Below are 25690 nucleotides of genomic sequence, written 5' to 3' on the forward strand. Positions count from 1 at the left end.
ATTATATATTTGTATTCTTGTTTTCTTTTAGTTTTATTCTCATTTGTTAACACGTAGTTGTAGTATTCTCTTTTGCATTTTTTTTACTAGTGACTTAAATTTTCAGATTCAGTTCAATTTCATTATCAAGTACTATTCTTTAATTTCTCTTATATGAGTTCGTAAATATTAAAGCAACAATTAACTTTGAATGTAGGTTATCCTTCCTGATTTAAAGGTCTTGGTATTGAAGAATATTATTTCTAGAAAGATTTGGGACAGTGAACTTCCATCATCCTCCTTTCAAAATTTGAAAGAATTGATATTGTCGAGATGTACGAAGATAAAATTTGTGTTTCCTTATACCATAACCAAAAACCTCCAACAACTCCAATATCTTAAGATAAAGGATTGTATTGATTTAGAGGAAATTGTTGCTACAGAAGAAATAACAGAAGCAGCTGCCAGTTTTGTCTTTCCTGAAGTAACCTTTTTGGAGCTTAAAAATCTACCGAAACTTGCAACTTTTTATCCTGGAATACATACTTTGGAATGCCCAAAGTTGAAAAAGTTGGTGGTGAAAAATTGTGACAAATTTAAGATGTTGAATTCAGAAGCAAATTCTTTGTGCTTGGACCATATGGTATGAGTATCTAATTTTGTTCCTCTTCGAATGTTTAAAAAACCTTCTTTATACATATAAATTTGAAACAACTGAATTATCTCTCTCCTTTTTTTTTTTTTTCCGTAATGCTTAGTGAGTTGAATATTTGTTTTTCATTAATAGTGAACTTATATAGAAGTAAATTCAACTGATTGTTGATGTTTTCAAGAGACAAAGTAGGCATCTTAAAGGAATTCCAACCCCCCTCAATCTTCACTTTTTGAAAGTTTTACTGAAATTTATGTAAAGTTTCACAATTAAGATTTTTCGAAAAAAAATTTTAAAGGTATATTTAATTAGTAGTTTTCGAAAACCGCTTTTGAACTTTTTAATTTTTATATTGATTTGAAATTTAAAAAATAAATAATTGAAGGCTTCAACTAATAAGTCATTAACTAAACTTTTGTTTTAAGAGTATAATTAAAAAGCTAATTGGATTTTGTTTGGATGGTTATGTAGATCAACCATGATTGACTCAGTGACTTCTAAAAATTTCATCCCTATTTCTTACAGAAAAATATTAAAGGAAAAAAATAAAAATCCTCAATAATAATTAACTTAAAATACATCTTCATAAATAATTACCAAAATTTAATATACTAAATTATATGTAAATAATAGGAAATTATAATTAATTTCATAATTTATTATAGTGATAAATTTTTTATTTAATTATTTGTTATATATGCTTATTTTTCTTTTTTCTTTTTTCTAGTGCATTAAATTTTTAGTTCAATTTTACTAGTAAGAATTTTTAGTTCAAGTTGTCACTTAAGGAAAAGGTGATAACTTGTTATACTTTGCTATTATGCTTTTTTATATCCTCTGATGCTTATTCTCATTTGTTAGTTGTCGTATTCAATTATTTGTTATATGCTTATTTTCCTTTTTGCATTTCTTTTTAATTTTTCAAGTGAATTAAATTTCTTTTTTAATTCATGCTTGCATCAATTTCACTAGAAAGTATTGATTTCATTAATTCATGCTTGCTTTTGTAGTTAATATTTTTAGAGACAAAAAAATACATTGTTAATATTATGGAATGTCATGATAAATGCATGAGTTAATTATTTCTTTTTAAGATTTTGAAACAACAATTAACTTTGATTGCAGGTTCACTTTCGTGATTTAGAGGTCTTAAAATTGAAGAATATTAGTTTTGAAAAGATTTGGGATAACCAACTTTCAACTTCTTCTTATCAAAGTTTGACACACTTGGCCTTATTAGAATGTGATAAAATAAAATATGTGTTCCCCTTATCAATAGCCAAAAGCCTCCAACAACTCCAATACCTTGAGTTAACAAGTTGTAAGGTTTTAGAGAGAATTGTTGCTCCAGAAGAAGGAACAGAAGCAAGTGTCAATTTTTTCTTTCCGCAAGTAAGCACAATGAAGCTTCAATATCTACCAGAGTTTACAGATTTCTATCCTGAAATACATACGTCAGAATGGCCAAAATTGAAAGAGTTGGTGGTCAAAGATTGTCCTAAATTTAAGATGTTCACTTCAGAGGCAAATTCTCTATGCTTGGACCAAAAGGTACAAGAATCCAATTTTATTCCCTTTTTTCTCTATAAAAATTTGTCTATATTATATTACATAAATTCAAAACAATTGACTTAATGGCTTCTACAAATTCCATCCCTATTTCTTACAGAAAAATATTAAAGGGAAAAAATAAAAATCCTCAATAATAATTAACTTAAAATACATCTTCATAAATAATTAACAAAATTTAATATACTAAATTATATGTGAATATTATAATTAATTTAATAATTTATTATAGTGATAAACTTTTTTATTGAAAAAAATTAAAAATAGTTTTTTTTAAAACCGTGTGGGCTAATAGCTTTTCTCTGCTTGGCTTGAAATAGTTTTATCTTTCAAATTTTTTAATTAATTTAATAACTTAAAATACATCAAATTGCATGTGACACATCATCATTGATATCTAATTTGGTACTCATTATTAGTGCATATTATATTACTCATTTCAAAATTTTATCAACATGATTTGGTACTGAACAAGAATAAAAATCAGTTTAATTTTGAAACAAATTATTATATTAGGGTAATTGCCAATTTGATATGTATTGAATTCTTTGTATGTATAAATTTGTAAGAAAAATGAATAGAAGCGACAAATTAGCTAAGACATAAATTTTAAAAAATAAATAGTGTACAGATCAAGCAATTCACCGAACAGTTGGTGAACAATAACAACAGCTTCTACAAATTCTAACTGTCTCTCCTTTTTCTTTTTTGATGAAGCTTAGTGAGCTGAATTTTTTTTCATTAATATTGAACTTAAATACTAGAAGAATTCTAACCGCCTCAATCTTCAGTTTTTGAAAATTTTTATTATCATTTATGTAAAATAGATCATTTCAAAATGAGGAAACATGATAAAAAAACAAAATTAAACAATTAAGATTTTTCAAAAAAAAAAAAGATATATTTAATTAGTAGTTTGCGAAAACAGCTTTTGAACTTTTTAATTTTTATATTGATTTGAAATTTAAAAAATAAATAATTGAAGGCTTCAACTAATAAGCCATTAACTAAACTTTTGTTTTAAGAGTATAATTAAAAAGCTGATTAGATTTTGTTTTGATGGTTTTGTAAATCAACCATGATTGACTTAGTAACTTCTAAAAATTTCATCCCTATTTCTTACAGAAAAATATTAAAGGAGAAAAAATAAAAATCCTCAATAATAATTAACTTAAAATACATCTTCATAAATAATTAACAAAATTTAATATACTAAATTATTTGTGAATAATGGGAAATTATAATTAATTTCATAATTTATTATAGTGATAAATTTTTTATTTAATTATTTGTTATAGATACTTTTTTTTTTTTCTAGTGCATTAAATTTTTAGTTCAATTTTACTAGTAAGAATTTTTAGTTCAAGTTGTCATTTAACGAAAAGGTGATAAATTGTTGTACTTTGTTATTACGCTTTTTTATATTCTCTTATGGTTATTCTCATTTGTTAGTTGTAGTATTCAATTATTTGTTATATGCTTATTTTCCTTTTTGCATTTCTTTTTAATTTTTCAAGTGAATTAAATTTCTTTTTTAATTCATGCTTGCATCAGTTTCACTAGAAAGTATTGATTTCATTAATTCATGCTTGCTTCTGTAGTTAATATTTTTATAGACAAAAAAATACATTGTTAATATTATGGAATGTCATGACAAATGCATGAGTCAATTATTTCTTTTTAAGATTTTGAAACAACAATTAACTTTGATTGCAGGTTCACTTTTGCGATTTAAAGATCTTAGAATTGAAGAATATTAGTTTTGAAAAGATTTGTGATAGCCAACTTTCAACTTCTTCTTATCAAAATTTGACACACTTGGCCTTATTTGAATGTGATAAAATAAAATATGTGTTTCCCTTGTCAATAGCCAAAAGCCTCCAACAACTCCAATACCTTGAGTTAACAAGTTGTAAGGTTTTAGAGAGAATTGTTGCTCCAGAAGAAGGAACAGAAGCAGCTGTCAATTTTTTCTTTCCACAGGTAAGCACAGTGAAGCTTTATAATCTACCAGAGTTTATTGGGATACATACTTCAGAATGGCTGAAATTGAAAGAGTTGATGGTCAAAGATTGTCCTAAATTTAAGATGTTTACTTCAGAGTCAAATTCCCTGTGTTTGGACCAAAAGGTACAAGAATCCAATTTTATTCCCATTTTTTTTTCTATAAAAATTTTCTATATTATATTACATAAATTTAAAACAATTTGACTCAGCGGCTTCTAAAAATTCCATCTCTATTTTTTACAGTATTAAAGGAAAAAAATAAAAATCCTCAATAATAATTAACTTAAAATACATCTTCATAAATAATTAGCAAATTTAATAATACTATATTATTTGTGAATAATAGGAAATTATAATTAATTTGATAATTTATTATAGTATACTTTTTTTATTGAAAAAATTAAAAATAGTTTTTTTTTTAAAAAACCATTTGGGCTAATAGTATTTCGCTGCCTGGCTTGAAATAGTTTTATCTCTGAAATTTTTGTCCCTAAGATTATTAATTTTTGTCCAGCACACATTTCAAAACAATAATGTCATTGCTATGTGTATTTATAGTGATTGCCAATTTATATATTGATGATTACCGATTGATATCTAATTTGATGTTTTCATTGTAAGTACACATTATATTACTCATTTCAAAATTTTATCAACATTATTTGGTAGTGGACAAGAATGAAAATCAGTTTAATTTTGAAACAAATTATATTAGGATAATTGCCAATTTGATATGTATTGAAATTCTTTGTATGCATCAATTTATAAGTTAAAGGAATATAAGCAAGGAATTAGCTGAGACATAAATTTTAAAAAATAAATACTGTACTGACTGAGCAATTCATCGAACAGTTGGTGAACAATAACAGCTTCTACAAATTCAAACACAAAAGCTAACAACACATTACAGATTAAACCCACTTAAAAATGAAGTTAAAAATTGATCTATCGTTTCAAACAATGAATTAAAAGCACAAAATTTATACCAAAAACTCCAATATTGCTACACAAGATAGATGGAAAGAAAACCAGAGAGATATCAGCTGCTTGTTACAATTCTCTTGGTCGATTCCCACTTCTAATGATCGTTTGGTGTTTGTAGGTGTCTTTTTCTGGTGTAGCACATACTCCCAATGTATGTTCTCAACATGACCTCACTAAAGCTGTTGTGCGAACCCTAAATCAAGGATCTAATGTCATTAGCATGGACTTCCATCCACAACAACAAACTATTCTTTTAGGTTAAAAAAAACAACTGTTGAGTTCCTGGTCACTGAAAATTTATAAAACTTTTTTCACAAATGTTTTGTTATTGATTGAAATTTATGTTTTTGGGTCTGTAGTGGGGACAAATGATTCACAAAGGTCTAGTAACTGATTCGTATTTCACAAACTGAATAAGTACGCTAACCTGCAAGATGAATAGACTAAACAAACAGAGAATTGTTTTTTTTCTCAATTAATTATCTTTTAATAATATTATATATAAAAATAAATAAATCATATAAATTTATTTTTATAATTTGATACCAATAAATAATTATAAAATAAAAAATATTTATATTATTTAATTAAAAATTATCTCCTTAATTTATATAAATAAATTTATTTAATCTACATAAAAACTTAGTTTTATTCGCTTATTTTTTATGTAAATTAATGAGTCAAGTGGTTAAATCAATTAAAATTGGTAGAATTTTTATTTTATATCAATCTTTTATCCGCTTTTTTGGTGGATACAATGTATCCAAACTTAGCCAAATTTTTATTTCATTGATTTTCGTGTAAATTACAAGTAAAATAAAAATTAATTTTATTCAAATTTATTGAATAAAATATAAGATAATTTGAATTAATCTTAAATTAAATTATTAAATAATTTTTTTTAAATTTAATTCAAAATTAAACTGATTAATGAGTCAAAATAACTTAGTTAGAGTTTTTTTAATTTATGATATTTTTGTGTTGTGTTGTCCACTTTACTAATGAAAAAGGGACGAGGCTAAAATGATAACAATTTGAAAAAATAGGTACAAAAATAAGACTGGAAATAATTAAACCAAATGTAAGTCTTTCTCCAGTGTCTAAAAAATGTCTTATCAATGCCTTTTTTTTTTTAATTGATAACTTACACGCGTTCACAATTCACTTATTAGCTATAGGAGTTTGCATAACAATTTAAATAAGATTAATCTTAGTGATGCAATTTCATAAATAATAGATAAAAACAAAAAATTGTAAATTTTAAAAATTACTGTTCTGAAAATAATTTATCAAAAAATTTATAGAATTGTAATTTAGTAAAGTAAGAATGAAAGTAAGAAAATGAATTAATCATATATTAATTTGAAGTATAGAGTCAGTGTCATACGACAGTTTTTTGGAAGATGCAAATGAGTTTCTGAGGTATGAAATCAAAAAAAGCAAAGAAGAATGATAACAATGGAAATCCACCATAAGAAGATAAAGATGAATGAGAGTATAATCTAATCTCTAAAATCAAAAACTTTATTCTATCTTCTCATTTTGAAAAACAAGAAAGGACATTTCTACACGAAATTTCCTATTTTATTTCCTTAGCAATCATGAAAGATTTTTGCATATTTTCAATCGAAATTTTTTAATTTTTACCATTTAAAGATAACGGTTTCTGTGGGGCTAATGTCTCTGGTTTTATTCCATTAATTATCTATTATTATAGTAACTTATTCATGTATATTCATTTTAAATAGAGAAGTGTGATATGTATAAATAATATGTATAATTTTATATATAAATAATAACGTATTTGTATATAATTAAGTAATTTTAAATTAGAGATAAAATAATACTCAATTATAAAGTCACATATTATTATTTGTATACAAAATTATATAAAAACACTTTATTTTCATTTTCCCCCATAACAAATGAAGGCAATGATCAATTCTACAATATAATCCTCTTTTTTTCCTTCAATAAATATTACTTTGTTCACGTGGTGAGACTCCACTTTAATCAATTATTTTCTACAAAGTTATAATAAATTCATTATGTTCACATTAAGTTACAAAGTTTTTCTCTGTCATAAGGGATTTCGATTTTAAAAGGAAAAAAAAACACAATTTGTTATGATTAGAAATGAGTTTTATATATTTTATATAAAATATGGTTATTTTGCATATGATAAAATAATATTATTTTATTTTTTATCCAAAAAAATTAAAAGATTGTGACAACTTATAATACCGATTTGGTATAATAAGTATATAAAATACATGTTTCATATGATTTAGGGTTTAAAGATATAATTAAATATGTTTAAAACAATAAAATACGACAAACACGTACAATACACAAATTTACTAACTAGGGATAATATAGAGATACTTTAATTACTATAGTCTATTTAGATATTAAAAGATTATCCCGACAATCTTGATTTTATTATCATTTTATATTTATTTATTAATTTTTAAAAATAAAAATACTCTTATTTTCAATTAATAGATCAAATAATATAAAGAATATTTTAAAATAATTGAGTATTTAAGTAAAATAATATTTTAAAATAACTAAATATAATAATAATTTATTTTTTTATAATATTTTATTTTTAATAATAAAAAATTATCAGGAATAAACACCCCCTAACAATACAAAAAGAGAATGGAAATGTAGTTTTGGTGAATATATTATTTTGTATTCCTTTTGCACTTTCTTGTGGTATGAGTTATTCTGAAAAAATGTTATGTCAAAATATACATATGTTAAAAAATGTGCTTTTTAATGTTGTATTTTATTATTAACACATGTGCCTAAAATTAAGAGGTTGAGTTTAATGTTTTATATTAAAGTCTTCATCATGTATTAAATTTGAACTTGCTTAACACATCATACATAATGTCATTCCATTCTTATTTTAAAATCATAACATATTCAAAATTAACTAATATCTTATCCCCAAATATTCTATATTTTAATTCCATGAATAAAATTTCCCTGTTCAAAAGTAACCATTTGTCTTAGGTTGATTTTCTATTTTGGAAAACTACTAAAATGGACTTTTAAAAATATTTCACATAAATATCATCTACAAACTCTGATAATCCTTACTCCAACCTCTTTATCCTTGATTGACTTAAAAAAAAAAAAAAAAACTAAAACTAAACAACAAACTCAACCATAAATCACGTGCCCATCACATGCATAAATTAAAAAAAAAATTTTAAAATAGTTAAATAATAATTGCAAGTGGCATTCCCTAAAAATAATACCACATCATAACCCGTAAATCACGTATCAACTTAATAAATCAAAAATCCCACAATTCCACCCTGTCAAACACGCTCTCCAATTAATCACTTTCATCACCCTAATCTTGATTGATAAAACAATTTTTTAACTTACTTTAATCTTGATTAATTATTAATAATTATTATAATTAAATTAAAAAACGGTGTATACAAAGAGGCAATTGAATCTGGAAAAGAGACAGAGTAACACGGCAACGACGCGGCTCATTGACTCACCAAACCTCCTTGGGAGTCATAACGAAGGAGGCTTTATGATGCCTCTTTTTTAACAAAAGCAAAAATTGGATAAAATTGACGTATGAAATACTCTACGAATATGTAACATACGGTTCTGTTAGACTAGACTTTTTCCTTTTTTTTTTTTTGGAGCCACTCTTCAACTACCTATTCTCGTGTCTTCTTTTTATTTTTAATTAAAATAATTAATAATCTAAATTATAAGAAAATGTTGTTCATATTTATTTGGGAGAAGAACTATTTCCCACCCAACTTTTGATGCGTTTTCAAGATGCCACCCACACCAGATGAAAATCCAGTTTTCCCACCCATGACCAAACTGCCGTCCATTTTTTCAGTTAGAAACAGGGGCAAAATCGTCATTTACTATTTAAAACATTAAAACTTTAAAAATTCACCGTTTCCCCCTTCAGGTTTCAAAAAGTAAATAACCCATCCTCAAAGTTTGAAAAATTTAATTTCACCCCCCTAGGGTTTTGCTTCCTTCTCCGGCCACCACCGACGATCGCTGCAATCGATCGATGGGAGATCTCCGACTACAAAGGACAACGAAGGAGATCTGGACGACGAAGAACAGATCTGGACGATGCGACGATGAAGAACAAACGGAGATCTGGAAGAACAGATCTGGACGACGCGACGAGCCACGAAGGACGACGAAGAGTCGTCCTTCGTCGTCTGGGTGGAACGACGAAGAGAGACCTCTTCGTCGCACGGTGGTGCGACGAAGAGATCTCTGTCTCTTCGTCGCATTGTGCGACGAAGAGATCTCCGTCTCTTCGTCGCACCGTGCACCAGGAGAAGGAGATCTTCGTCTCTTCCTTCTTCGGCCACCACCGCCGTCGCACCAGGAGAAGGAGGAGGCAGGTGACTACGCCGGAGACGACGTCGGGAGATGAAGTTACAGAATGGGGGTGAAACTGCTAGTTTTGAAAGTTATGGGAGGCGGCTGTTTTTTTGAAAAATTTGGAAACCCTAGGTTTGAGGGTGAAAATGTTAGTTTTCAAAGTTTAAAAACTTTAGGTAAGGTGAAATGTTAGTTTCTAAAACCTAAGGGGGGTGAAGGAAAACCTCACATCAATTTTGGGATGAATTTTGCAGAGGGGTATTTTTGTCATTTCATCTAATAAGGGTAAAATGAACATTTTACCCTTATGCAAATAGAAACCATCCAAATTAACAGCTCATGGGTGGGAAAACTGGATTTTCATTTGACGTGTGTGGTATTTTGAGAACGCAGCAAAAGTTGGGTGGGAAATAGTCCTTCTCCCTATTTATTTTTTGATTTAGGTGAGGCTGGGCTGTAGCGCATGAGATGGAGAAGAGTAGAGTGGGGTCACTGCCACAAATGCAGAACAGCTGCGACATTTGCCCACGTCCGATGTGTCAGCTACGGCCTCACACCTGTCGCTTTAACTTACACTCGTTGACTCCACGCTTCGTTGTCTGGCATGATTTTCATGCTGCATTTTAAAACCACTTTTCACCCTTTCGTAGAAAAATCAACCACTATTTTTAAAATCGTACAGAAAATCAAATTAATTATTTAATTGTTAATTTATTATTAAATTATTATATATTTTAATTTTAAAATAAATAATAATTTGAAAGAGGTGATATCCAAGAATTTTAACTTTAAAAAAGTAACAAAAATCCGACCACATTTGATAAATAAAAAAAAATTCCAATAGTAGATAAACAACGATATATATAGATAAATATTGGATTATTAATATATAGAGATAGAGCCATCACATGAGTAGTTTGAAGTATGATATTTTAGTATGACACGAGTAAGCACAACATGCTATTATACTATATTGTGCTAGGTTTGTAGGTTGGTTGGATCGTGTCGTGGGCCTAACCTTTAGGTATATGGGGTGGCCCAATACTGTATGCAGTATTATTAAAAATATTAATAAATAAAATAATAATTATAATATAAAATTTTATTTTTTTGAATTAACAAGGCTCAAACTAAACTCAAATATAAATTTTAATTTGAATTCAACTCAAAATCAAACTACACAATAAGTCAAAGTTGAGTGAGTTAGAGGTTTTTGGCTTATGATACTTTTGTGTTGTAGCATTTCATATTGTCTGCTTTACTAATGAAAAAAGAATGAGACTAAAATGATAGTAATTTGAAGAGGAAGGTACAAAAATAATATTTGAAACAACTGTATTTGGGATGAATAAAGAATGAAACTAAAATGATAATAATCTGTAAGTCTGTCACAAATGTCTCAAAAATGTCTTGTCAAAATGTATTTGGCATGAAAACATATTATCATATTTCACTTTTCAATTGGAAACCACACACAAAGTGGAATCACGTGCTTAGAACTTAAAATTTTCTAATCAATTTTTTCTTAAATTAGGAGTTTAAATAAAAAATTAAGATTAATCTCTTAATTTATCTAATAAAAATGATATCGTTTCACAAATAATAGACAAAAGCAGAGAATTGTAATTCTAAAAATTAATGTTCTAAAAATAATTTAATAAACAGTTTATGGAATTGTAGTTTACAGTTGATCAAGTATGAAAGTAAAAGAAAACAAGAAAAAAAAATAAGTTGACCAGAGAATAATTTAAAAAGCAAGGAATGAATTGAGTTTGCAATTAATCATTTACAGTAAAGTTATAAGCAATTGATTCTTGTTTACTGATTGTATTTGATTATTATTTATATTTTATGAAGAAAGTAGTTGGTATGTTGCTATCAAAGTTTGTATATTTCATTGGATTCTCTACCTATAGTTGTTAAGATGAGGTTAAATATTCAATTACAATAATGGATACCTAACGCATAAAATGAGAAAATTTTAATGCGTTTTTGTCAAGTTATAGGGATAAATACATAAATAATCCCAGACCCTAGAGTTATACCATTGTTGCTATCTATTTAAATTAAAAGTAATGTTATTTTCATTTTAATTGTATAATATATAGTATTACAATATAATCTAAAATAAAATCCTAATCTTATGGAATAAGAAAAGTAGGAAAAAATAGGGAAAAGAGATTGCAATATCTGAGCTGCTAAGGCTTTGAATCCCATGTCTACCAAACTGTCAAAACTTTCAGTTTCAGCTAGTAGAAATTATATTGATGTGTTACGGTGGTGTCAAGTAAGTATTTGATCGAGGTAAGTCCAACCATTAAAGCTACGTGCCCATATATTTTAAGATTTCTTTAAATAATTTTTTTTATTATTACAAGTAAAAGATTAATACAAAAATAAATTATATAAAACATTTTATGTTATTAATGTATTTGGTAAAACCAAAACAATAAAATTATGTATAATCATTTTTTGTATACAATTCATATATACAATTAATATATTACTATATGAATGGATGATTTTGAATTAGTCTAATCATATAATGATATCATCAACATGCAAAGAGAAAAAAAATAAAAGCATTAAAATGAAAATTCAAGGCGAAAAAAAGGGACACAAAATTATTTTGGTGAATATTAGTTAGCCAAGCCATGACAACAACGAAATTCCTGTCTTAATGTTTGTGCGGCGTCGTCCTTCCCAAACAAAAGATAAAATTATAAAATATATTATTAATAAATTATTTAGTTATTCAAAGAAGAAAATTTAATTAAAAAAAGTTCATTTTTAATGTGTTTAAAGGATTTTATCCAATTTCTTATATAATTAAGATTTAACAAAACTTGCGAAAGTTAGTTAATGAAAATTGTTTTTAGTTATAATAAAATATAATATTTGTAAAAACTATTTATTATCATAAAATAATAAATAAAATCTAATATTTATTACGTTTTATTTTTCATTATCAGTGTTGTTCTAATAAAGTGCTTTCGTGGTTAATGTTCTTTCTATTTTAAGTATTTCACCGTTTCACTTGAAAATTCCTTTTGCCCCAGGATTCTCAGCTTGATAGTTTTTACCCTTGAAGTCCATACAAATTTATTAAAATCATTTAGTCATTAAAAATAGGTTTATTTTAATTAAATTCCTTTAAAAATTTATATAAACTAATTCATTAGTCAAGTTGTAGAATTTGTTGAGTGCATAAATTAATCATCCCATTGTTATGATGAATCATCATTGATGATTGTAGAAGATATATCTCTTACTGATGAAACCAGCTCAGGCTTGTGGTTTGCATGTGTATAAAATAAATAATTAATAATAAAGTTTAGCCCTTGCAAGAAGCTTATGCTAACTTTCCCTACTTTAATCTTCATGTTCCACCACAGTGAATAATAAAATAATAATTAATGAATTCAGTGGTCTAATCTTACTTTAATCATATTAATTAATTTGGTCACAGGGTGAGTTCCCGTTATCAATTAATTGAATTTCATAGATAATTAAATTGAATTTCCTAATTAATCTCATTTGCATATTATATAAAAGGGACAAACGGAAATCAACTCAAATTTGTTTGTTTGATGCATCTTATGGCCACCATGTGAAGAACATTATATTATATTTATATATTTCATTTTTATTTGCTTAATATTTATGAAGGAGCAGGCAATATAATATACAAATAATATGATTTTTTTTTTATGTTGTAGTTGACAGTCTTACTAAGACTCTTAACTCTTTAGTATATGCAGAGCCTTTTTTAAGTTTATCTTTATACGTGAAAAGAGGCATTACATCACGTGGGTTTGATATTATTTTATAAAAATAAGATTATAAATGTTCTTAAGTCTTTTTTTATTAATATTTTATTTTAAATTAAATTTATTCAGAAAATTCTCCATTTGTATAGTTTCATGTTTTTTATATTCTAAAAAGTAAATAAATATTTAGTGATGTTTTCTATGCAAATGACTACTAACATTGATACAAAGACATCTTTTTTTGAAAAAAAAAAAAAGACATCTTACGAAGAATAAGGATAGTCAATCAAAATTTGATTAGTATTTGACTACTACCAACGAATTTCATCAGATTGCTAGAAAAGGAATGCATGAAGACCGTTTTGAGTTACAGGTAGAGACAATACCACTGCAAGGCCCAGTCCAAGAAAGCGAAGGGAAATTCAAACCAAGCCCACCAGAAGAGAATCCAACACAGCACAGAGAGCCAATAGGAACCTGCCACCACAATAACTCATGAGAGAAAATTCCCGCCAAACAGCCTCCCACCAGACAGCCGGATAAACCAGCGCCAGCTCTGACAACACGCCACCCTACCAGAAAACTGAGCGAAACCAGAAATAAACCCGACTCCGACCACCAGCAACAGATCGCCAGTGCAGAAAAGACACCCAACAAGACCAGGCTACACCAAAAACACCACAAGAGAAAGCACACCACACAGAGACAAACAAACAGAAAGAATATAGACAGAGGGAGAAAACAGAAAGAACTCGAGAGGAGGAAGAAAACAGAAAGGGGAAAATGAGAGTAGTGACAGAGGGGAAGCAGAGGGGGAGGGAGAAGAAGGGGGAAGAGGGAAGGGGGACGTTTGCCGTAGATGACAGCAGCGAGGGGAGGGGAAGGCATGCTGTCTAAGATTCAAATATGGTATTTGAGAAATTTGATCTAATTGTGTTGAATTTGCTTAGAATGTGCTTAATTGAAGTACTGTTGTTATAATTGTTCCGGGTTCCGAGCAAGCTTGTAACTTTACCTGATAAGCTTACTGAAAGCCCAATTATTTTTCCTTTTTTCTTATTGTGATCTCATGTGTTTTGAGCTAACCCTTGACCAAATGTACTTCACTTTTGGTAGAAATCTGCTGATTGAAGTATTTTTAAGCTAAATGAATTACTTATGTTGCAATTATTTTGGCTTGCACAAAACTTCATAACTTTAATAGTCTTACTGGAAGCTTAGTTTTTGATATATCAAGTAATTGGTTTGACTTCTGATATCTGAACTCAGCAGTTAGTTGAGCAAATGTACTTCACTTTAAATGAGTTCAACAGTTAATGCTTTATCTTTGTAGAGTTGGTGTGGAGTTGCCAACTGCAGCGATGAGATATTAAAATTTGAGATTGGAAGCTGATTGTGAGATTGTTCACAGTAAGCTCCTCAACTCTATGGAATTCTCTTATACATTTGCCTTTGTTCATTTTCTGTTGAGCCATAAATTGAATCCATGTAGTTGCTTTTCTGGCTGTAACTGATATGTGAAATTTTAATACAGAGAGTTTTATTAGTCCTTGTCTTAGATTTTTCATTGTCGAAAGTTAATTAAGATGCAGTTCAGTTGCAGTTTTGAATAATTTTATTTGTTGGTTGAAATGGAATCCACGTTTTTTAGGTTGTCCCGACTGCAAAACCTGACGAAGAACACCTATTTGTCTTAAAAGACAAGAAGATGGCTTAGCATTGTTTAGAGAGGGACTCTAGATATAAAATCCTTTTTGGCTGAAAACTAGTATATATTCTACAAATATATATATACGCATTTGTGTTTCATGTGCCGTGTGAGTTTCCAATAAAATATGACTTGCGGTCCAACCAGGTCTTCTCTATGCAATGAAAGCTTAGTTTCTTACTGGACAATTTTTTTCTGCACATACTGTAAGGAATTTGCTCAATTTCCATTAACATATAATAAAGTTGCTAAGATTTGCTTTAACAGGAATTTGTGAATCAAGTCCTTGAGATCAGCAAGCTTGATGAAATTAAGGATGCCACTGTTGCAAAGTCAAAATGCCGGAAACAGATTGGGTTTCAGGCCTGATTCAAACTGCCCTTTACGCTGATCGTTTCTACTAGTATTTTAAAGTATATTTCCATGTTTTCTTTTTCATTTATATTTCAGGCTTTGCTGCTTGTAATCAATTCCTTCTTTTATGAGTCTCGCCAACATGGTATGCTTGCTGGAAGAACCGTGAGAAGCTGAAGCTGCCTGGCTGAGTTGATCAAGAAGAAGGGCCTCTTCCATGGCTGTGTATTTAGATGATAAACAATTTCCTTATTTCACTTTGAATACACTCACTAAAGCTTTTGCCGTATAATTCTACAAGTTTTATGTTGATGTATTGGTACAAACATATGTTAGTAGAGAAACTCCATACATGACAATGATTTTGGCAAAGAAAAGAAGAGAAAAAGCAGTTATTAGTTTGCACTTTCCATTCATTTATGCAACTCATTTTTATAATTACCATTTCTATCTAGTTTTTTCAAATCCGCATTAGCTTGTTTATTCAAAACAAAAATAGTTCAAATGACTGTAATTACATGAACTTCAGCTAATTATACTTCAAACTCCAACAGATAGCACAAGGATTGGAAAGGTGATCCCTCTTCCAACGACATGGATCTAAAATTTGGGTGTTAGTGCTTTGCTCTGTGGTGTGGATATTTTCGAATACACTCGAATAATGCAGAACTTTGGATTCTGTTCACTAGTTAGTGTATTCAAACAGAGCGGTACAACCTATGGACTAAATTGATTTGCTTGACTTTTGTGGATATGTGATCAGTAAATACACAGTTGACATGTCTCCGTTTTATTTTCTTTTGGCTTAAAAAAAAAGAAAAACTAAAACACAATGAACAAAGAGAGATCAAGATTTATAGGGATAATAATTCTTGGAGGTACCAAACTATTATTAGTGAAACTGAATTACATTATTTTTATTGAAGGCATTGAACTCTCAAATTTTCTTAATTTAGGAATTGAACTAATCAAGTTGCTCTCGGCATGAGTGATGGAGCAGGGCACGTAATCGAGCTTCCTGATATCAAGTTGAAGAAATTGACACTAAGTGAGAGAGATATCATGTCAATTTGGCCAAGAGAGTTCAAAGCGAACTTTGACAAGATAGAAACTCTTGAATTAATTAAGGATGAATATGCATATATTCCAATTCATATCCTTTGAAAATTTATCAGTATTAAAGAACTCATACTAAAAATGAGTTTATAAGAAGTGATGTTCTCATATGGAGGAGGTGAGGAGCGGAATAAAGCACTTGAAAAATTAAAAATTCTAAATTTGCATGGACTTTTTAATTTGAAATTAAATTTGAAAACAAGACTTTCGATTCACATCAATTCTTCAAAATCTTCGTTCTTTAAATATAAAAAATTGTCACAATTTGATGACTTTATTGCCACCTTCCTCATCTTTGGAAAATCTGTCAACTTTAAAGACATTGTGCTACAATGTAATATGAAACTTAAAGACATCCTTAATAATCAAAAGTCTAATATGTCTAAAAAAATTGTTAATAAAAAGATGTGAAATGATGATAGAATTATTAACAAATGAGAAAAATATAGAGAAAGATGAAATTATCTTTGAAAAATTGAAGGAGTTGTCTTTATTTGATTTAAAAAGTCTCCCGTGTTTTTATTCTAGGAATAAACGTGCCAAACTTTTCTAAAATGAATTGTTCATTTTTTAAGTTTGAAATATTCATTTTCCCCACTGTCCACCAATTTTGACAGTTAAAATTAACACTAGAATGATGTAAAGGTCATTTTTCACGAAAAATTAATGATTAAAAACAGATCCCTTTCTGAAATGGATACATCTTTTTTTTCAAATGGATACCGTTTCTTTCTTGCTTTTGATCCTTCCAACACAGGCCCCTACTTCTACTTCAGTGTCTCTGACGGCCGAATTCTCAAATATCACAATTCCCTTACATCTGTTAATTTCGCACATGTATAATTTTCATTGTATCCATACTAACACAAGTTTAATGTCACTGTAGAAGATAAACCAAGTGTCGTCAGGGGGAAGAGAAGAGGACTGGAACACGGCGGCAAGAATGGAAGACGAAGAAGAAAGCAGCAATGGATGTCCTCCGAAGAAGAAGCTCCATCTCTCCAGAGAACAATCTCGTCTTCTTGAAGAAAGTTTCAGGCAAAACCATACATTAAACCCGTCATAACTTCACCCTTTCTCTCTTTTTTCGTTCTTTCTTTAACTCATCTTTACAGTAAATGTTCTGCTGTTAACTTCTTGAACTCTCCTTGACAGAAACAGGAGTAATTGGTGATGAAGTTGAAGCTGAGACCACGGCAAGTTGAGGTGTGGTCTAGAACCAGGTACTATTACTCTTACTGTGCCCTATCTATCTTTGCTTGCTTGTTTAGATTACATTAATTTGTTTTTATTTTATTTATTATTTGTCAAACACAATCTTATTCATAATCGCTGTTAACTTATATGAGTTCATTTCATACTGTCTGTTTCTATTTAATTTTGGCACTGTTATTTTGTTTCACAGTTACTTTTCAGATATCAAAACAACACTCATTCTCTACAGTTTCTGCTTTTACTTTCATTGTGTTATTCTCTTTGATGACAAATTGGATTCTGTGAAAAATTCCAGTTGACCTAACTACATGACATTCAAAATGTAGCCTCTTTACAGTTTGTGTCTTTGTTAATGCTCTTACTTAGGTATTGGGTTTTTATGGTGGTCTTATGAAGTTTCAACTCAAACATCTAGTTTAGGAAATGTGGTCCAATTGAAAGAACGTGCTTAATTGTAGTACTGTTGTAATTGTTCTGGGTTCTGAACATGCTGATAACTTCATATGCTTACTGAAAGCTCAATTTTTTTTTTTTTTTTGTGATCTCGTCAAGTTTGAGCTCACCATTAAACAAATTTACTTCACTTTTGGAAGAAATCTACTTGATTCAAGTATTCATAAGCGAATTGAAGTACTTGTGTTGTAATTATTTTGTCTTGCAAGAAAGTTTATAACTTTACTAATATTCTTACTGGAAGCTTAGTTTTTGATATATCAAGCCATTGGTTTGCCTTTTGATATCTAAACTCAGCATTTAGTTGAGCAAATGTACTTCACTTTAACGAGTCTATTTAATTGAAGAACTCATAAGCTAGTGTTAATTTGCTTTGTGCAGATTGGTTTTACTTTATTTTTCAGTGCTAAGATCGTTAATGTCATATATTTTCAGTTTCTAAGTATCAATAGACTGTATGCAGTAGTTGTCTATCATGTGTTTAACAGTTAATGGTTTATCTTTGAAGAGTTTGTGCAGAGTTTCCAATTGTAGAGGTGAGATATTAGAATTTGAGTGTGGAAGCTGATTGGCAGATTGTTCACAGAAAGCCCCTCACAACTCTATGGAATTCTCTTATACATTCGCTTCTGTTCATTTTTTGTTGAGCCGTAAATTGAATCCATATGGGTGCTTATCTGGCTGTGAATGATGTTTAAAATTTTATTACAGAGAGTTTTAATTAGTCCTTACCTTACATTTTTCATTGTTGAAAGTTCTTTAAGATGCAGCTTACTTGCAGTTTTGAATGATTTTATTAGTTAGTTGAAATTGAAACCTTGCTTCATAACTCCTCCTGGAGCTTATAGGTTCACAGTCAAATCAGGTTCAGATAACCATCATTGAAGATATTAGTGACATCATTAAGCCTGGAATGTAATATGAAAGATTTAATGTTAGTAAAATTAACTCCATTTGTGAATTGACATAAACCGTTCTCGGTCAATTGTGCTGATCTTCCATTATATATGTAGCTGAATTGCCATTGTGGAATTCCAATGGTTTGTTATAAATTGATGTTACCTTTAACTTATAAAGGATACATTCACCCTTCTAATTCTATCTTGTGTTTCTTGACTTCCAAGAAGGTAGTGAACTTTTCTGTAGGAATCCACTGAATAATTCATAAATTTAAGCTTAGGTAGCTTTCAAATTATTCCTTGTGAGAACCAATATGTTTGGATCACACTGCCATGTGTTTTATATCCTCTTGGTGGAATTTGTACATTATTTAACAGAAATGCCTTACACTTAAGGTTCTTAGCAAAAGTTTTACTGGTGAAACCATGTATGTGGAGGATTTTTGTCACCCAATTGGTATGTGATAATTTAACAATTTGTTGTTTCACTTTGATATGCTCTATTAGAGCTGACTTAATTCCATTTGGCTTCAGAATATGATGTGGAAAGCCTCTTTTCTGCTAGAATTTTTGTGAAGGAAAGTTTAAAAGGCTCCTGAGGAATGTACACTTAAGTGTGCTTGAATTATTGCAGGATGATTCATTTGCTTGGCCCCCAAGTTGCAGGAAGACCATACTTTTAAAGGCTCTCAGTTAGGAACCTGGTTATTTTCCAATGATTCTGAGATGATTACATCCCAATCTGCAAGTCCAGTGATTTTCCAACCTCCCTCTCAACTCTGCTTCTCATGAACACCAGGTTCTTCCCTCTCCACAAAGCAAGAAGAGAATGAGTGTTTTGTTTTCTCTCTACCTAGACTCAAATTGACAAATCACAAAGGGTTCAAACAATCCAACAATGGAAAATGTAAACAGAGAAAAGATATCAAAGAGTGTGAAATGAAACTCATCATCTGTATTACTCATCTGTGGTCCCCTAGTGTGATGATCCCCTGCACTTTCTCTCATGCCACTTATGGTAGACCTTCCAGAATGATGTTGGTGTTCTAACACTCACTCAGGAACTCCTTACAAATCGCTGCAGAATTTCTTTGTACCTCACCATCATTTTAAATATGAGTATCAGTCATATGCATGAATCTATAACTATATATCCGACTTGTTTAAACATGATAGAATCATAAAAGAAAAGCTCAAGGCATCACAAGTACAATTTTTTGATAGGTTTCCTAATTTTCTAGCGTTTGATTTTACCTCTTCTACTGTACTGTTGTATTCTGCTGCACAAACCAAAGGTTTCTCTCCTTTATATTGAAGAGAGAATATCAAGTCCATTTGTAGTCATATGTTTATTTACTTTCAGCTTGATGCAAGATAAAACAGTTTCAGTTATCTTAGTTCGATTTCCTTATTTACTCAGTTTTGCTTCTATTTTCTTCAGCTAATTTACTTCTCTATGGTGTACTATCATAGTTTGCTTTCCCAATGTACTGAGTTTTGCTTCTGCTTTCTTTAAAGGTAACAGGGAAAAGGTTTCCTACAATGGTTACCAGTTGGATGAATTTGTTCCCCAGAAAACACCAGCTTATATAAGCTAAGAGGATCTGCATATTGCTGAAATGACTGAGGGAAACACTTGAATTTGCTGCCCAATTGGTTTTGGAAACTAAGGAAGTAGGCTTCCTTAGATTTAATTCAATGAAGTTTTAATCATAGCCACCTTATCAATTCCCACAAGTTGTTGGTATGTACAGAGCAATTATTTTTTTTCTGCCTGTACAGATATGATGATGGAAGTCCATAAAAGAGAGGAGTCAGGAATTGTTCCGGATGTAGATGTAGATACTTTCATGAAGGTTTCTTCTTTATAATTGATGTCTTGTTTATATCTGATTTTTTGTTCTATATGTTGTTGCTACATGTGTGAAATATTCATGGCAATGGTAGTTATTACAGCCAATTTCTAGCAAAGGACCAAAAGCAACCCTTCAAACAGATCATGTTTTTACTGTCTTCGGACGTCCCAGGTCCTTGAACTTGATATTTTTGGTGACACAACGGTGGCAGATGAGATGAGAAGAGGCATCTCTGGAGGTCAAAAGAGGAGACTGAGTACTGGTAATTTTCTATAAATGCATTTGCTCCACTTGGTAGTAATGTTTATAGTGTAGATGATTGAAAGGAATAGATGCCTGCAGCAGATTGTTGTGTCCACAAAAACTTTATTTATGGATGAAATATGAAATGGTTTAGACGGTTCAACTGGATATCAGATTATTGCTTATCTGCAGCAGCTGATGCATATCTGTTGGGTGTCTCTTTCCTTGGTGGCTATCGGCGATATGACTCCAGTGAAGTCTGCTCTGGTAACTGGCTGCACGGCTTCAGTTAACAATCAATTTGAAATGAGCCATAACAATCATATGCGCCCTCTCCCTTCTGTAACCCTTTCAAAATTGTTGAGATACTTCTAGTTCTACTGCTGGCATTTTAGTCATTTTCATCGTTTTAAATACTTATCGACAAAACTAATAAAACATAAGTATGAATTTTTTTTTTTTATTTTTTAATTTCACAGATGAGATTGGCAACTTGTTGCTGAATTTGTTACCGACAATCTGAAAAATTAGTGTCAAATGAGTAGATTACAAGTTGAAAATTGGTGTCATTTTTGTTTGAACTCTGGCAACAAGTGGACGCCATGTGATCTCAGGAAATTTTTGCCGAGGATGTATATGATGTTACAATTTTAAATCGGGATTTGCTTGAAATGTTGTTTGAAATTGTGAATTTTGTGGTTCGTTTGCATCAGTTTAAGCCAGAGGATTAGAGGGCCATCTTTCATCTCCAGTTTCTGCTTTTATATATCTTTCATATTATTTATTTATTGAAAGTTTCACTGAATGTGAAGTATATGGGTTTAATTTGTACTTAGCTTAGATTGTGTTGGTAATAAACCAATCTATACACGTAGCCAATATTAGCAATTTTTAACATAGTTTGGCTAAGTTCAACATGCCAAACATCTATGGGCCAAATCCAACAAACAAAGTCCACTAAACAATTCAATTAGAAGCTGAAATTAATAACACTTAATGTTCAGTTTAACTTATTTCTAAAACTCTCTGGTAGACAATTACTTATGTTCATATTTTGTTGTTGAAATCCTTTTACTCCCTAACCTTGAAATCCCTTTAAGGTCTAGTAACTGATTCGTATTTCACAAACTGAATAAGTACGCTAACATGCAAGAAGAATAGATTGAACAAAGAAAGAGAAATTGCATAATGAAGCTGCACTTAATAAACAAAATCAGTAAGTACGCTAACCTGCAAGATGAATAGACTAAACAAACAGAGAAATTTGGTAATGTTAATGGGTTATACTTGGGGGAACAATGTGGAGTGTTAAGTACCGAGTGGAATGGGGGATCATTTAAGGCTAAGTTTTACTTATTGGATGGCGAGATAAGTTTTTTCTGATTCAGACATTGCATAAAGTTCTGATTTCAGTGCAAGTGTTAATTTTCTGGTGGTTGCTATTTGTGCCTTTGTGAATGTTTTCCGTATGAAATCAGATAATTCCTAAGTTAGTGATACTTTAAATCCAATAATTTCGAATCAATATATCACATCTTGATTATCATTCCACTTTACATACATAAGCATATGACCAATATAGTCTTTCTGAACAAAACATGACTGACTTTATATTTGTGCACCACATGAACAATACGTCTTCATATTAGATCTGACCATGAAATCTTAGATAAAAAAGATTATATTGTACACTAACACAATCATACAATAAGTTATTAACTATATTATCATAATTATATGACTTATCGTAATTAATCATGTTCAAAAAATAATTCTTTAATTGTTAATCTATACTGACAATTTATATCAGCTTTGTTTACCTCCTCAACAATCAAAAAGATTTTTTCATATTTTGAGTCGAGATATTTTTATTTTTATAGTTGGAAGAGTAGTCTTTGTCATGTAACTTCTTCTTGAAAGATACAAATGAGTTTATGTGATATGAAATAAGAAAAAAGTAAGAAAGAAAAATTACATTTATAGGGGAGAAAGTTACAGAAAATTTTTCTAACCCATTAACAATTAAGTTGGACAGACCATGTAATAATAAAGATGGATGAGAGTCATTCAAAATTTTTCTACAGCAAATTTTCTATTTAACCCTTCAACAATTAAGAAAGATCTTTTAAATATATATATCCAATCAAGATATTTTTATTTTTAACTTCTAAAGATTTTTTTTTTCACAATTAATTATCTTTTAATAATATTATATATATAAATAAATAAATTATATAAATTTATTTTTATAAGTTGATATCAATAAATATTATAAAATAAAAAATAATTATATCATTTAATTAAAAATTATCATCTTAATTTATATAAATAAATTTATTTAATCTATATAAAAGCTAAGTTTTATTCTTTATTCACTTTCATTTACGTAAATTGGTAGAATTTTTATTTTATATCAATCTTTTATTCACTTTTTAGCTGGATACAATGTATCCAAACTTAGCCAAATTTTTATCTCATTGATTTTCGTGTAAATTACAAGTAAAATAAAAATTAATTCTATTCAAATTTATTGAATAAAATTAAAGATAATTTGAATTTAGTTTTAAAAAAAGATATAATTTGCCTTTAAAAGGTTATTTAAACAAAAATAAAAAAGTTTTAGGGATAATAGGACATATATTATATTTATTACAATAGAGACACAAAGATGAAGATGGATGAAAGTAAAATATAGCCTCCACAATCTTAAGAAAAAAATTTAAATATTTCAATACAAAATTTTCTATTGTACTTTTTTGAAAAATATTTTCTATCAATATATTTGAAGAGTATAATTACTGTTGTAATAGAAGTGTTCATAAATTTAAAAAATTGATTAAAATTATATTTGAGTCAAATATAAATTAATTTAAATTTAGTTTGAATTTATAATATTTAATTTAAAATTAAAAATTTTTAAATTGGTTAAAAATATTGTAAAAGAATATCAATAAATAAATAATATTATTAATCAAATAAATAACATCAATAATAAATAAATTTACTAAAAAAATAAAAAATATTATTAAATATAATTTTAAATGAATCTTAAATCAAATTATTAAATTAAAATTTTATTTTAAGTTCAACTCAAAATTAAACGAATCAATGAGTCAAATTAAGTTAGTTTTACTAATGAAAAAGGAATGAGACTAAAATGATAACAATTTGAAAAAGTAGATACAACAATAAGACTTAAAATAATTGCACCAAATGTAAGTCATTTTCCAGTGCTTGAAAAATGTCTTGTCAGTGTCTTTTTTTAACTGATAGCTCACACACAAACAAGCACGAAAATCACGCGTTTTTAATTAAAGTTTTTCTAATCAATTTTCTTATAAATTACGTGTTTGAATAAAAAATTGAAAAAGATTAATTTTACTGATGTTGTTTCATAGATATTAGACAAAAACAAAGAACTATAAATTTTAAAAATTGTTGTTCTGAAAATAATTTAACAAATAGTTTGTGGAATTTTAATTTTGTGCTGATCAAGTATGCAAGTAAGAAAAAACAAAGTTAAGAAAATGAGTTAATTAGATATTAATTTGAAGAGTAGAGTCATTGTCATGCGGCAGCTTCCTAGAAGATGTAAATGAGTCATGAAATCAGAAAAAGCATGGAAGAATAATTATAGTGGGGATCCACCATGGGAAGATGAAGATGAATAAGAGTGTAATTTAGTCTCTAAAATCTAAAACTTTATTCTATCTCCTCACTTTGAAAAAGAAGAAAGGACATTTCTACACGAAATTGTTGTTCTTAAAATAATTTAACAAATAGTTTGTGGAATTTTAATTTAGTGTTGATCAGGTATGAAAGTAAGAAAAAGCAAGGTTAAGAAAATGAGTTAATTAGATATTAATTTGAAGAGTAGAGTCATTGTCATGTGACAACTTTCTAGAAGATGTAAATGAGTCATGAAATCAGAAAAAGCGGAAGAATAATTATAGTGGGGATCCACCATGGGAAGATGAAGATGAATAAGAGTGTAATTTAGTCTCTAAAATCTAAAATTTTATTCTGTCTCCTCACTTTGAAAAAGAAGAAAGGACATTTCTACACGAAATTGCTGTTCTTAAAATAATTTAACAAATAGTTTGTGGAATTTTAATTTAGTGATGATCAGGTATGAAAGTAAGAAAAAACAATGTTAAGAAAATGAGTTAATTATATATTAATTTCAAGAGTAGAGTCATTGTCATTGTCATGTGGTAGCTTCCTAGAAGATGTAAATGAGTCATGAAATCAGAAAAAGCACAGAAGAATAATTATAGTGGGGATCCACCTTGGGAAGATGAAGATGAAGATGAATAAGAGTGTAATTTAGTCTCAAAAATCTAAAATTTTATTCTGTCATCTCACTTTGAAAAAGAAGAAAGGACATTTCTACATGAAATTTCCTATTTTATTTCCCTAGCAATCATGAAAGATTTTCTATATTTTCAATAAAGATTTTTTTATTTTTACCATTTAAAGAGCATGGTTTC

At 28.9% G+C, this 25690-nt stretch overlaps 1 protein-coding gene and 1 pseudogene across 1 annotated transcript in view; both read left to right on the forward strand.

The window, feature by feature from the left end:
- Positions 1-25690, forward strand: part of LOC123205220 — an 89761-nt pseudogene that overhangs the window by 23914 nt on the left and 40157 nt on the right.
- LOC123205122 overlaps positions 1-25690 on the forward strand; it is a 57552-nt gene that overhangs the window by 4344 nt on the left and 27518 nt on the right. Inside the window, exons 4-5 of the mRNA XM_044621945.1 lie at positions 197-622; positions 1757-2182. Of these exons, the coding sequence (XP_044477880.1) occupies positions 197-622; positions 1757-2182 (852 nt within the window). The remainder of the gene's footprint in view (positions 1-196; positions 623-1756; positions 2183-25690) is intronic.

This window comes from Mangifera indica, unplaced genomic scaffold, assembly GCF_011075055.1.
Source record: "Mangifera indica cultivar Alphonso unplaced genomic scaffold, CATAS_Mindica_2.1 Un_0002, whole genome shotgun sequence".
Classification (NCBI taxonomy): Eukaryota; Viridiplantae; Streptophyta; class Magnoliopsida; order Sapindales; family Anacardiaceae; genus Mangifera; species Mangifera indica.